Here is a 16,070-nt window from a genome sequence, read left to right on the forward strand (position 1 = left end):
ATTTCGAGATATACGATATATGCATCATTTCTATTATATTTTTAGAATTGGTGAGTAGAATTTAAAATAAAGTTATGCTTTTATACTTTTTAAAAATTCAAACCCTGTACTAATCCAAGATCATTGTAACAAATTAGACCTAAACAACAACAACAACAATTGTTATTAACATTAAGGTTGGGATCGGTATTTTTTGTATGCCTGTGCTAACTCAATGCTTTTAAATTGGTTCTGGTTCTCTTAATGAATTCTCTTCCCACTGCCGGGCCAGGATGTCCACAGCTGATTTCTTTTCATGGAGTCAAGCAAGCAAACTAAAATTAAACGTATCTGTGCATCATCAGGGGCTACTTTAAGTTTCTCATGTTCCTGCCTTTATACTGAATTTTTTCATCTATCTTCTGCGTCACAAGTGTCGGAATCACTTAACTTAAAATACTTAAAATACAGCCACACTTTCGTCCAATTAGCTTTAAGCATTTTGTTGATGTGTTGACTCGAGTTTGAGGTAGTTACTAGCTAACAGGCACCGAAATCTGTATTGTGATTTGGTCCAGTGGGTACCAGTCATGTAGAAACTGATACCCAATCTCAATTAACATCAGTGCTATGACAGAGACTTGGGAGGAGAACATAAACTATGGGACCTTTTCTGAAATGTGTAACTAGAATTAAAATAGAGTGGAAAAACAATATGCAAAGACGGCAATGCAATTATTGAGAAGGTTACAGGAAAAGCTGTTAGAGAGAGACGTGGCTGTGGAGGAAAGAGTGAGAGAGATGAAAGAGGAAAAGAAGTGAGAGGGCAGCAGTGATTCATTATTGAAGACCACACCCCTCGGGGGCGCACTAAATACACACACAGACACAAAGATGCAGATTTACACATGCAAGGTGGTCTAGTGTGTGTGTGGACACGCCCCGTCAGCCACAGTGACTGACAGTTTACTATCAAACAAAAACCACGAGGAAGATGAAGGTCACTCCTTTCTTCATATATCTTCATCTACATGTCCACAGGCAACAAATAGCCCATATATTGGGTCACAAGACCAAGACGTCAAACCTTCTGTTGTTGATCTTTCTCCTCTTCCTTTTTGATCAGTTACTTTTCTCTCAATCTTTGACCTCTTAAGGGTCTAACCAACACCTAAAACATGCTCCAATACATTGCTCGTTTGGTTTCTTACTCTGTCGCTTTCTCTTTTCCTCTTCAGTTTGTTGAGCTTACTGCTAGCTCTGGCTCTGGTTGTTTGCGTGTGACGACGTGTGAGTTAGATGTCTCTTGTAGCTAGCTGCTAGTGTGTGACGTACGCCACAGGTCTGTTCACCAGAATTACACAGTGCATTTCCATGACGATGATGACATTATATGTTTGTATACCATCAAAGATCCAAATGATTTTGAAGCTCGTATTTTAAGTTAAAAATGATCTACTGTTGTTTTTCTGTAAAAGCACATCAAATATCGGCGTAGTTAGTCAAAGATGTTGGTTGATCCTTGCTACTTGTCATTCTCACTGCAGAAATTCTTCTGCTAAAACTAAAAGACACACAAATCTCAGATGCATCTCCGTACAGATGCATCCATGAATAATGACTACATAATTCATTTTGATGCGGAGTGGTCTGACACACACACACATACAGTCCATACACCCTAATCCCACACCACCCTCATAACTCCATGTTCAACTCTTCAACTGTCAGCACCCCCATGACTCAGCCCCCTTCATTTGGCTAATATGACAGGCTCAGTGTGTAAATTACATGACCTTTGTTTATTCATCCATACCTAACGTATGCATCTGTGTGTTAGTATATTGTTTCCAGTTGCATGTTAGCTTGTGCGATGTTATGCCACGACCCGTACTCACACCCCTGTGTATGTAGGATGGTCCGTGTGAAATATGCAAACCCTCCCATGTGCCAATTAGTGTGATGTAGGCATATTTGCATATACGGAGGATGTGAGGGGTTTAAAGATAAATGGAGGATGGGTGGATGTATGGGGGGGTGGAGGGTCAGAGGGATGAGGAGAGGATGGGATGACACATCACAGCTGGAGCAGCACAGGTGTAAATACCAAAAATGAATGATGGCTGAATTCAGTGTAGCTGCTTTCCTGTCAGAGCTCTGGTGATGAGCATGTTGGCTCACTGTCACACCGTCATGTTTCACTGAGATACATGAACAGAACAGAGCGACGACTAATGTCATTAGTAACTGTGATCAGTCAAAATGTCGGCTGTGGAAAGGTTTAGGATTACTAAGTACTCATTCAAGTTCAATTGAAGCAGCAGCTGAGAGAACTAATCTGAAACATTTAATTTTAAAAGGTTTATTTTAAAATTAAATGTTAAGTTCTGGAGCAGTTCTTAATTCAAATGTTTGTTGATTCATGTTATGGCTATGTGACACAACCAGACTGGATAAACCTGGTTAACTTGCCCAAAAAGTATGAGGTTTATTCCATTCTCAGTGTGGAGCTCTAGCTCTAGTGTGTGTCAGCAAACATGCCGAAACAGTGAGAGGGCTCAGTGGCTCATTTCACCGTAAATCACTGAAGTCGAGGAACAAAAGCAAAACCAGACATGAAGTGATGAAGCCAAAGAGAGACAATGACAACACACACAAACAAAGATTAAGGAAATGTTGCCAGGTCCAACAAATAATGATCTTCTGATTAATCCTGCCTAATGATCAGGATCCATCTGGCACATTCTGCCGCCGCGTTTCATTAATAATAATAAATAATTAAAGTTACACGGTGATGGAACCTGTAAATGCACTGATAACTATTGATAACACTGGCTCAACCGATATACTGCAGCAAATCTTTTCTTTTCGTGCACCTGACTCGTGGCTTTCTACCCTTTGCAAATTTTTAAAATTTGATTTGAAACCTTCAACTTCCTGTTGCAATCGTTTTATATAACTTTATTTTTTTATTTTTACACTTTACTGCGGGGTTAGTTAACTGTATATACCACTTATCCTTTAGAGGGTCACAGGGGGAGTTGGCCTTGGAGCCAATCGCAGCTGACATTTGGTGAGAGGCGGGGTACATCCTGGACATATCACAGGGCCGACATACAGAGACAAACAACCTTTCACACCTTTACTCAATTTAGTGTTTGCAATTAATGTAACACCAATCCGCATGCCTTTGTCTTTTGTTTTTACTTTTATAACACACTCACACATGTTTATACAAATGTAAAAATGCATGTATGAACAGGAACAGCCAGAGTCTTTCTTCCTTATTAAAGATACTTGTGTTTTTTTATTTACATCATGTAATACAGAAGATGTTCCCTTAATATCAGTCAGAAACCAACAGCTGTCATTCAGCCTCTTCCTCATACAAACCTGATTCTAACAGCAACGCTTGCGTCCAGGGTCAAACCTGCACGTCTGCAATGTGATATCATACAAAACAATGACCAGATCTTTGACACGTGACATCGGCCTGTATAGTTCCCAAGTCCCAAAGGGAAAAGATGATCACTTTCACTAATATTTTTGTTTCTTTCAACCTAAGCTGAAGAACAAATGTCACAGAAGCTACAACTCTCATGTGGATGAATGTTTACAGACTGTGGATCAGTGGAGTAATGTGCAACCTCCCAGAGAGCTGGGGTTTTTTCTGACCCTGGACATGGACAACAAGCATCAATCATGTTTGTTCCTGCTGTTAAAATGAGGCTAATGTCAGACCAACAGGGACCAGGCCCACTGCACTGCGAGTCAGTGGGGATGAACTTGATCTCGGCAACAAGACACTTTATCACAATGTCCTGCAGAAAACACATGTTAAGCAACTTAATTTTTTTCTTCAATAAAAATGACAGTGTCATGCTCATTAAGATAAAGAAAATCATTCAAAATGTGATGTAGAATATTACAATAGTTTCAATAAAAAAACAATATTTTTTCTTTGATTATTGAAAAAAGGAACTTTGCTGGAGAGTAGGAAGGTTTTGTGGGATATTGGAATGTTGGGAACACCAGCCTTATTCCAGATGGCACAAAAACTGACATAATGTACTGGCTGCAAAATAACACAAAGCAGTGGAAAATGTAAAAATCTCAAATCATTTTGTGAATTATACCAAAGAAATATAGAAACTGATTTTATTACAGTTTCCATGTTTCAGATTTAATATATTAAATACAGGTACAGCAGATGTTTATTGTATGTTTGTATATTGCCAAACTCAATATGTTCTCATCATAGACTGTATAGAAAGATGGACGACACGTCCCTGCATCTTTCCACCATACAAAAATAAAGCCAAAATATCCTGGGTGCTATCCCATTTGAAGCCAGAGTCTGCACATTAACGATTGCCTGATGGAGTCAATCATGACATTTCATATTGACTTTCAATTTGAGAGCAGGACTTATTATTTTCACATTCAGATTTTGCAATGCTTTCACTCAAAACTTTGCTCTCGCACTCAAATAGCCCCAAATAGCTTGTGCTTAGACTTCATGTGCTCCAGCTGCAACTGTTCTCCTCACACCTTGCTGCTTCCTTGACATTTTATTGGTTGGACAAAAACAAAATCAAAGAGCAGAGGACATTTCAGCTCGCACAGAGGCAGCGTGAGCACAGGGAGCTGAAGCTGGAGCGCAGGAAATCTAAGAACAAGAAGGATTTATTTGAGTGCATGCTCAGGGGGTTTGAGTGACAGTGTTACAAAAAGTGAACGTGAAATCAATAAGTCCTGTTCTCAAACTGAGAGACCATGCAAGATAGAAAAAAACCAACAGTTTCACCCTGTTTTTAAAACATCAAGTAACTATGACTTCCCATTCGCTAACATGGAGGAGGCAATATTTATGACCTTTATTGCAGCCAGCTACAAGGTGGCTATTGAGACATTTTGAGACATTCACTTTTGAGGAGCTGTTGTGTCGTCCATCTTAATTCACAGTCTATGGTTCTCTTACCGATTGACATACAGACAGACAGTTTCTGGACTTATGAATGTATTTGTCTTCTTCTCACTCAACACTGGGCCCGCCCACGCTCACCAAGGGCTGACAACAACGTTTGTGTTTGACACAGTTTAGACAGCATGACTGACAACACGGCAGAGAACCAGTACAAAGCCTCTGCATCAGCGAGACAACTCTGACCAAATGTCTTATCTTATGCCAGGATTTTTACACACTTGGAGACATGAGCATTGGACACAAGTTGCGTGGGCGTAACGCTGCTGTAACATCCTTTATTTAGCTTAGATGCAGAAATCAGACACCAGCTGAAGTTGAGTGTAAATGACACCTGCACTAGATTTATGCTACAGCAGATTTATTACATCCACATCAATGCATGTATGCTGTGTAGAATGGTACCAGGGTGACAGCCGGAGAGCCCACTCTATATGGGAAATCATCCCTTGGAAAAAAGACCAACCCCGCAGGCTCAACTGTCAAATACACTTAAGACTGCTTCACCTACTCTACTGTGTTAGGACCTTCAGGAAATTCAGCCCTTCTTGTCAGACAGAAGTGTTGTGTAGTGCCCATGCTCAAATTTTCCCACAGTAAATTTGCATTTGTTTATGAAAATTTAATTCAAGGCTTTCAATGGCAGTCAAATGTGTCAACAATGGCTATCCCTGTTCACACTGTGGTCATGATTGACCATCATTAACTGGCATGTACTCATCATTCTTCAATCAGATGTTTATATTCTTACGTATAATAATTGTTCTTTTCCTGTTGCTGTGCATCTTCCAATGGCTATTTACCATGTATTTCTGGTTTAATCCACATTAATAAGGGGCAAATTATGGTTTCCTTTGTCCTAATATATCATTTTCATAACAAAAAGCCCATGTGGCCTCACAAGCATTTGAAAAATGCTATATATTACCTTATGATCAGCTACTTTTGATGTCACAGGTGGGTGTTGGAAATTCTGGTTCTTAGCACAATAAGTATAAATGTTGCTGACCGTTTAGGTCTGAGCAGCTTGTCTTTGTTTCTGCAAAGGATTAAAATGTGGACAAATTATGCTGCTTTCATCACATGTAGCCTCCACTAAAAGAATCTACTGATTAAAATTTGGAGTTTCCACTTGTCTTTAAAGTTATATATACAAGATTTAAAATATCGCAGCATCAACTATGTAAAGACCTTCATGTTTACGAAGCAAGATGGTTCAGCTCTGACGACACCTGGGTGTACGCTTGAATTTTAGTCCTGTTTCCGCACTGTGACATTTTTAAGAGCACATAAGCATTGTATGCAGATTTCACTGGCCCAAAAATATGACTCTTTCAACTACACCTTATTTGTATATGTTTGTGAATGATAATTTTCGGCTAATAACTGACTGGATTTATCTTCAGGTGTTTTTATTGACGGTACTGTCCATTGTTAATTCAATAATGCATAGTATACTTTAAGCCACAGGAAACAGCTAAATATTGGATCAACTTATTTCTGTTTATGGGAATGTGAGTAAGTATGGGGTATATGAAAAAATATTCTCAAAAATATATTTGTTTTCTTTGTTCTAATTGCCAGCAAGACCTTCAAAGAACATGTGATGTGAAAGTGAAAGCGTATCTGATGCTACTGTTTTCAAAGAATCGGATAAATAAATCAAATTCTTCTGATCTAATCAATAGTGAACCAATTTCTCGTTCTGTAATGGAGTACTAGGGCCATATTGATGTGCAGTGAAAATAATATAACAAGGAAAATAAAGTAATAGCATCATGAGAATACAGTTGTAATATTTCAAAAAAAATAAAGCGGTAATAGTACGAGAATAATGTCGTATTTCTAGGAGAAAAGTTCATAATATTACAACAGTGGGAACCGAACCTTTACTGAAGAAGCTGCTGGTGTGATCTCAGAATTCAAATGGCACATTACATGGCATCATTTAGAGGCTCAGCAACCAGCATGTCGTTTGGCAAAATGTAGTGAAATGGCAACACGTTCTTACTGATTTACACAAAAGAGAATTTTGCCAGTTTCAACAATTACTTGAATTAATGTATTATTTATTCATCCATTATTATTATTATGATTTAGTCATGAGTAAGATGTGAGATAGATGTTCAAAACTCTCTTTTGATGATATAAAAATGTAATATTACTTTCCATCGGCTTGTAAACTGCCATTTATTTGAACTCTGGCATTGATATTTGATTTGGACTTCACTTCTGAAGAACACTGGCAGCAATGTAATGCAAGTTACATTAAATATTTACCCAAGTGGGCAATTCAGTAAAATATTAAAAGACAACTTTAACCCTTCACATCCCACTTCATGATTTCTTTGACAAAACTTTGACCAAAAAAAAATACTTTTTCTTTCCAATGTGTCGGTTACTTAGCTACGCTGAAGCATTTGAAGTGAGTAAATCATCTTCAGTCTACGTGAATTTTACTGTTTTACTGTTATTTATATTTGCAAGGGGCTGGTATATACTTTTTGTATCTATGTGGTAAAAAAGAATGCAATTAAAAAAGATTTGTATGTGTAAATGTGAACCGTGTCAAGCGTGCATACTGTGACTACATGTACAAGTTAGCATAGCACTATATTATTAGTACTATATTGTGTTTATTATTGGTTGATCTGGACTAAAACAGATGGATCAAATTTCAAATATTGTATCACTTTGAGGAGCACTTGATTTATGTTGCTAGTCAATAATAGTGACAATGACTGTGTCAAAATTAAATGCACAGCTTGTTGGGATTCCTGGTGGGTCGCTGGGATAAGGTACCAGTGACTTGCAAGATCAAGGGTTTAAATGTGGCTCATAAACTTTGGCACATAACTTTCCCTCATACGACTCTCCTGTGTAGTTAAGGACACATAGATGCTTTATCTGGGAAACGCAAGATATATTTTTTTCTTTATTTTCAAATATTTAAAATGAATCCATCTTGTTTTAGTCCTGATTTGAGCAGTAAAAAGGCACTGAGCTGGGAATAATTTTCAGTCCTAAACATATTACCTGCAATGAAATGACTGGATCATTGTTGGTTACAGTTTGCTGTGGGTTAGAAGCAGAAAATGTTCTTAATATCAGCATTTGTTTTTTTGTTGTTTTTTTGGCATTTATCCTTAAATGACCCCTTTTCAAATCTACCTCCTTAATTGTGCCTCTCATTAGTCTCTCTCCGCCCCGACCAACTGGGTCTGAGGTTGGCTGATGGGTGTAACAAGCAGCAGATGTTAGGATTGTGTTCAGTAAAGCATGACATGATTTAGGGACAGTTGGAAGGCGAGTAAGGGAGCTGTAGTGTTCGTCAGCAGTGGTCATCCTCATTCAAGAAGCCATGTTGTTATCTCCCATAAGTTCGAACAACTTCGTTCCTCAGCATCCACTTTGTTAACGGAGAGTGGATTTGTTCTACTTGCGCAATTCCAACGTTAATGAGTTCAACACTGGTCATGTAATTGTTCTCTCCTCAAGTTTTTCCCAAGCTTCAGATCCACGTAATGGTAGCTTTTAGGAGAGCGGACCACTGGAGTGAGCTGGAAACCACATATGAAGCTGAGGAATCCATCTGGATATCACGTTTTATTTTAAGGTTTCACCACTAATCAGTACACTTCCCTGGGGAAGGATTCATGTTGCTGTGCCACAAGTCTTTTGAACCATGTCTCCCCTGCACAGGGGAATTTGAGGGCATGTTTTTTTGTTGTTTTTTTTAAGTTTCACACAGGCCATCCCACAGGCCTTAATCCAAGTTTTCACATAATGCATATTGCATATCCAAAGATCTGACTGATCGGTCTGCTGCGTGTTCCCCATGTCCACATCCAGCCTCTCGCATACTGAATACCTGCGCAACCCAGTCCGTGTACGAGGCCTACAAACTTGTTTCCCTTAGAAACATGGTCCCGATACTATAGGAGACTTTCCTCATAGAGGCTGGGGGAGCAGAGCGGGAGCTGGTCAATGAGGCATGGCTGTGAGAAGTCCCTGCCTCCAGAAAGTAACACATCCCTGGGATCTCTTTGGGAAAATTCTCTGGGAGCTCCAATCGTGAGCGAGGGATGAACGAGAAAGAACGGTCATCTTTCAGCAACCTGGAGAGGAGAGGAGATAATACGTTAAAAGAAAATGTATACATAAGTGTGTACTATACGTCTACAGGATGACTGTATGTTTGCAGGTACTCACTGGTAAGTCGTGGGACTAACATTGATACACCTCGGATGGCTCCCCGATTCAAACTTGCTGGCAAGTGTCACATTGTTCCCAAACAGGCAGTAACGTGGCATTTTAACCCCGACCACACCTGCCAGCACCGAGCCTGTGTGGATACCTATCCTCAGCTGTGGGAGAAGATTGTGAAGAAATATAAAGAAAGAGATAGAAGAGAAGTAGAGCGATTAGAGCAATAATGTAATAAGCACATTTCAAAAAGTACATTCGAAATATTATTTTATTCATATTTTTTAATATGCATTTGGCTTGAAAATAGAAGTTATGTTGTTATTGTGGCTTCGACACATTAACTAGGACCAGGCCCCAACAATAAGTGATGGAAGGTTTGAATTGGTGAGGTGAAGGGGTTGAGGTGACAAAGCGAAGGAAGCTAATTTCATACGCCTGCATTTTTCACACATAATATCTGCAGGAGAAAGTCCAGACCCCAGAGTTCATGTCAGAAAACAGCTATTCAGTATGATAGGAAAATTAATATCATTTGTATTATTGCTTGGAATCATAGGGAATTTAAATATATAATGTCAAACAGAATCAATTTATACTGAACAATTAATAAAGAAACTGTTCAGCAGATGCTTCAAAGATGCTTCAACTGATAATGAAAATCCTTAGTTGCTGTCCTGGTCTTTTCTCACTGTGAGTCAATGTCAGCAAACTAAATGAATCCCTCCTGTCATCTTCTGTAAGATAACTAACCTTTACCACAACAACACACCTGACTCTGTTGTGAATATGAATGTGTTAGATCATCTCTCTGAACTGAACCGATGACATTCATTCATGTGCCGCCTCTCCTGCAGCACAAAGGCGATCTTGTTCTGAACCGACCTATTGATCTCATCCGCTTGTCATCACATATGCATATACAACACGCACATGCTCACACACAAATGCACATGCACAATAGCCAGTGGCACCCGGTAGATTTCTAAAGATCCACTTGAGGAGCTCATCACCTCGGCAACCAACGCCACTGCCGGCATGCCAGCACACTACCAGGTAGTCATGGCAACAACATGTGATGGGGGTAGTGAGGTAGAAAGAGCACAGACGGATGGAAGGACAGAAAGAAAGACAATGGATACAGAGAGAGAGAGAGAGAGAGAGAGAATAAACGTATAATTTGATGGTAAAACCTTGACATCATTGGAGGAGAGATAAGGAAACCGCGAGAGACAGAAAGCAAGGGAGCACAGGCTGGTAGGTGCACCACTGTGACCTATTTTCAGCTAAACTGCTTCCAGATGGCCGTGCACTTGTCTGTCTTCACAACAGACAACCACTCACAGACACACAAACAAATCTGTATCCAGCGCCCACTCTCCTCTTTTATTTCTTGTCTCAAAACGCAGACACGGTAACAACTCATACACTCTTCCCCTCCTTTTTTGCTGTGAGTCAGCATCCACAGCACATGGTCCTGTGCGAGCCAATGAGCAAATGGTGCGGCAACAAATCACAGTCCAGCCTCCGGCTAAACTGACGGGAGGATGAGGAGATGGAGATAGAAAGAGGCAGAGAGAGGAGGAAGTTGTTATGGAGTCAGTGTTGTTTATTAGGTACACCCAGTCCTACAGATAACCTGTGTTAAGGTTGCAATGTTCCGTTTTTGTTTTACAGACGTCTTGATTCGGCTCTATGAATATTTTGAGGATGTAGTTTGTGCACATAATTAAGATGTGTTTCTGTTATTTAACTGATATAAGAGGGATGGACCAGACAATAGAAATGATAGCTGATCCTACAGAGCACAGCATGGCACCATGGTGCTTCTACAGTGACCACTCAGTTCAACTTGAAACCATATTCACAGACTTGGGACCTAATGCTGAATGGCAAATCTTCAATCCAATGCTTGAAACAAACTTTTGTGTTGATGTTAGTTTATGAATGTGACATAACGTTACTGGCTTAGCACTACATTGCAAGCTTGATTACAACAAGTATATGTTACTTACAGGCTTATATAAATATGTCTAAGACATGCATCAATAGTTCAATATAAATACAGACCTCCTGGCTAGGAAGTGGTGGAATGGTAATATAAGCTGTGTCTAATGGTAGCTAATAAACTCTGATAATTAACCTTGAAACATGGTCCCATTTCCTCAAAACTATCCGTTGTCTTTTCGGTTGCTGATCAACTGTGAAATGATCTGTGAGAGTCGAGTGTTTATATGACTTATAGATGTGAATCACATCAGTATAACATTATTCTGCATTTGAGCTTCCCAACCTGAGCTGGAAGTCAGAGGGAAATGGCCACCGTGTGAATATGGTCTATTAAGGTAGGATTTATTGCAGGGCTAATGGATTTGCATTTTATACATAAATTGAAAAAATAATCAGATTAATCAATTATGATAATCATAGTAGGCTACAGTGCTAATAGTATTGTAGGTCCTTTGTATTACATATTGTTACGTGCTTGTATGTAGCTCGCACGGTCCCCAATAATTAGATTTAATTTACATTCAGTTCCCTGCACAGTACAGTATGTTAATAATTTAGCAACTGCTGCTTTGCTAAACCGGTTTCCTTCATTCACACACATCAGCATACGAGAATGCTGGGGAAGAAAATGTGTGTCCTGCAGAACTGAATGTGCCACTTTAGTTTGGCATGACAAGTTCCTGATCATTTCTGAATCCAGAATGCTCAGCTAATGCTGGATTAAGGTTTAATATTTACAGGTCCTCATAAACACATGGAAACAACTAAATTCAGCCCTGTATATTTTTTTAAATATATAATAATCTCATTCAGAAAGTGCAGATAGGAACATGTATCAAAGTTACTATAGTTTCTACAACTTATGGTGAGTAAACCCTCGACAGTTGGGTATTTTTAAAGGGACATTTTTCGACCTGGGCCCTGTTTATAAATTTGGGTGTGTAGATGAATGGTTGCACGAGACATGTGTTATGTTGCCAAGCTCTTAGCAAAGATGTTTGAGCCTTTAATTGTTGAAAAAAAATACTTCTAGTTGACATTTCGTGGACTGTCGCACTTGCCCCATAAGATTACATTGTAGCCACTGCTGTCATGTTGCAACTACCAGCGGAGGTGAACTGCTAGACCAGTTTCAAAAAAAAATCTAAGTACCATTTATTTACACACCCACATTTATAAACATAGTGCCCATCTTAAAAAATACCAGAATTCCCCTTTAACACCAACAATAAAAGTTCTCAGATATTGACACTAACATGAGCACACTCATGCTCCAAGCCTGAAAGTGCAGTAACACAGATGAAAACAACTATTAATGCTTGGTTTTTGTACGTGTTTCTCTCTTGAAATCTCACTCCTCTGTATCTCTCTGTCCCTGGATCTGTCTCTCTCCCTCGTTTCTTCCTTGCTAAACTAAACTAAATTTTCTCTCAGCTCTCAATCACAGCTCTCATACTAGTTTGTATAGCAGTGCAAAATTGGCTGGAGTTGAGTGCACTCACTGAGCAGCATTTATCATGCTGAAGTGTTGAATATCCCTATAACTCTCCTTCATACCAACATGAAGGGACGATAGATAAGACAAGAGGAGAGGAGCGAAAAACAGAGAGCGCAAAATGTCGAGGGAAAAGGAAACTGCAAAGGAAAATTAAAAGGGAGGGTTTAGGCTGTAAAGGAAAGTGTGGAGGTGCAAGACAGATGAAGAGGAAAGAGAAAGACAAAAAATGCTTGGCAAGGCTTTTCTATTTTGAGACAACTGGACAATGTTAGGAGCACAGCAGTACACAGAACAGTGTCCTGTTTGTTATTCAGCAGCTATCTGTCTTAGCCGCTCTCTCTCACACTTTCATGCTCTGTTCCAGCCAAGTCATTCTTTATGTACATTTTTAAACAAGTCAAAAGTAAATGAGCTCAGCTCCAAATAAAGAGTCTTATCAAACATAAAAACACATGTTCAACTCAAGGTGTTACATTAAAAAGAATAACGCTAGTGTTTTTTCTTATTTTCTCCAAATTCCATGAAAAGACCAGAAGCCACAATATTTGAACAATGTGTAACTACTTTTCAAATATGCTACTCAGCTCCATGTCCTTTCATGTATCTGAATATGTAAAAGCAAGTCACAAATATGTGATTTCCATTTAAAAAAAGGCTCAGATAACAGAGGTAAACGGTGCACCTACACAGGCTATTTCTATTTCCTTAGAGTTGTCCACAGGAACAAAAAAACATAGTATAAAACCAGTCTAGTCCTGTAATACGACAAAATACAATTAAACAGCATGACAACAATGACGCCGTTCTAATCGTCTTTCTCCCTTGCTATGCTACAATTTTTGTTTCTGTTTCACTGAACTAGAAATAAAATGCAACATATTCTAGGTCATGATTTTGACTCATATTTAGGGCATTGATTCCATGTAAAACCCACAACACTACCAAGGCAGCCCAAAGAGAGGTGGTGACCTTGAAAGAGCCAGGATAGAGAACAAACATAAATAAATCATATCCTGTGTTCTCTTTTCATTCTAATGAATTAACATGAGGGATTTAAACTCACTTCCTTCGATTGTGCTGCTTTCCTTCCCTTAAGTCATACACCACTCAGTTGGCTTTTGAGTTCATCTTTTTGTAACATCAGTCATAACTCTGTAAATCCATAAAATAATAACAGGAATCTCTGTCTGTCTGTATGTGGCTCGTATATCTCTAGAACCATTCATCTACATGTTTCATACCTTGCATGTGTATTTTTAAGGGCCCAAGGAAGTGCAGCGTAGGATTTGGTGAAATATGGACACATTCAATATTAATACACTTTGAATAAACAGGTGAACAGCTCTTTATGCAGCAGCTGTGTCTCAGCTTCAGGGTTCTCTGGACTGAGTCCTGCAGTCCGTCTTTACTTTCTAAAGCTCAATTGCTGCAGGCCACTTTTACAGTTTCAAAAAGAAAGTTGCAACCAGCATCAGTAAAAGCCAAACAAACAGCCCATTCTATACAGGCAGGTTTGCAACAGGCACTGCACTAGCATTATTATATGCAGTCAAAAACCTGATATGGTTCAATATTTTCTTGACAATAGATTTTAGCAGTTGTACCTGCTGAAGGTGGATCAACACTCACAGCACCGGCTGCAGAGCATGTGATGAAAAACAGGTCCAACATTACATAACTGTTTCAAGTGTCCCATTGAGAACATTCAAAAATAAACCATGAGAGTAAAAGAAATAGAGCAGAAGGAACTTTTTATATTGCATATTATGCAGTACTATGGTAAAATACAGAAAATTCAATGCAACACCTGAAATAAACTAAAGAAAAGAGTATTCAATTCAAAAAAACATGCAACAGTGCCAGTCGAGTGGCACTGGAGGTTGTGAAGTAAATCTATCTCATCTTTATGCAACACAAAATGGAAGCATTAAGAAAAAGGACAAAATAAAAAGAGGACAGAATAAAGATAAGGAAACAGGTAAGGATAACAACAACAGAAGCATATATGGTCCAGAAATAGCACAAAGCATCACACACATACACAGTACACATATAATCGTGTCCGTACATGCTAGGTGACGCTCATCTGTTGATTCTACACAGTTTTTTTTGGTTGAATGACACATGCACAAGTATACCTTAAACACCAAAATACCAAAATCCTGCTTCTTGTTTTTCTAAAATTAACATCTAAATCAATATGTTGATTATTTCTCATCCCTAAATACTATTGATCAGATTCCCTCATTGATGTGCAGTAATTAGATACATGTGCCAGATGTTTTTTCAACAAAGAAACTAGCTGCCCCACAACACAAAGCTAAATGCAAAGGCTAAAAGTAAAGACATTTAATATCATCCATCCACCTGTCAATTCAGATGTCCCACAAAGATATCATCCATGTTCCTCCTTCAACAGCCCATCCATCCATCATCCAAAATATGTCAATCACGACACAAAACCTGCCCGACAATATATTCCTTTATCACCATGGCAACTTCCATGACACAGCCTGTAGTGCTGTAACCTTGACTGTCTGTGTAACTTTTGAGAACGTCAATAATGAGCAAATCCCAACACAAACATATTCTGATCCAGTAAAACCACAGAGGCGGGACAGACACAATCATGCAGACACACACGTCCATGTGTTAGAAAATACAGTTTCAGAGTGGAACGCTTTCCCCATTCACCTGAATGAGAGGAAAGTTGCAGAATAAATTGAATATTGCAAAAAAGTTGAATTTATGCAGAAATGTCTTGAAGGAGATGAAAGTTTTAGTGTTTGAATGAAATCAGTTGAAGAGCACAGATGTAGTGAGTGAGTCAAAAAGGGGCGGAAGATAAACATGTAATAAAAATTGTGCTCAATCAACAATCATCCAAACTCAAGTCCAAAGGCCTATAGGCTTTTCGCAGAGGGAAGTAAAATAAATATTTACTGTTTCTAGCTTCTCAAATGTTAATATTTTGAGATCAGACATTTGAAGAAACGGGATAAAGAAAAAACTATTGACTGGTCATTACTAAACAATCTAAAAATACATTTTTTTTGTATACTTGTGTTTTGTAAATGTGTGGCTCTTGTGTTCCTGCATGTTTCTTTCAATGATCCTAAAGAGAACCGACCCAGACGTCACCATGCCAGTTTAGTGTGTCATGTACGGATGAAGGAAACTCACCTTGATGGGTTTCCCGTCAGGGGTCAGCACTTCCTCGGAAAGTTCCATCATCTTAAGAGCCATGTGTGCGATTGGTCTAGCGTGACTGTCGACCTTCTTGTGAAGTCCTCCTGCTACACAGTAAGCGTCACCTATTGTCTCGATCTGTGTCAGAAATGGAGGAGGAGGGGCAGACACTGAATTTAATAAGTGTGAGTATACGCTGGCATA

The 16,070-nt window shown here is 39.0% G+C and overlaps 1 protein-coding gene across 1 annotated transcript in view; it reads right to left on the reverse strand.

Moving 5' to 3' along the window:
* Positions 1-5,210: 5,210 nt before the first annotated feature.
* The window catches only part of gucy1a2 (guanylate cyclase 1, soluble, alpha 2), a 37,096-nt gene continuing 26,236 nt past the window's right edge, over positions 5,211-16,070 (reverse strand). The window contains exons 7-9 of the mRNA XM_020088186.2: positions 15,861-16,004; positions 9,176-9,330; positions 5,211-9,081 (exon numbers count right to left, since the gene is read on the reverse strand). Of these exons, the coding sequence (XP_019943745.1) occupies positions 8,862-9,081; positions 9,176-9,330; positions 15,861-16,004 (519 nt within the window). The 3' untranslated portion in view covers positions 5,211-8,861. The remainder of the gene's footprint in view (positions 9,082-9,175; positions 9,331-15,860; positions 16,005-16,070) is intronic.

The sequence above is a fragment of the Paralichthys olivaceus genome, chromosome 11 (assembly GCF_024713975.1).
Source record: "Paralichthys olivaceus isolate ysfri-2021 chromosome 11, ASM2471397v2, whole genome shotgun sequence".
Classification (NCBI taxonomy): domain Eukaryota; kingdom Metazoa; phylum Chordata; class Actinopteri; order Pleuronectiformes; family Paralichthyidae; genus Paralichthys; species Paralichthys olivaceus.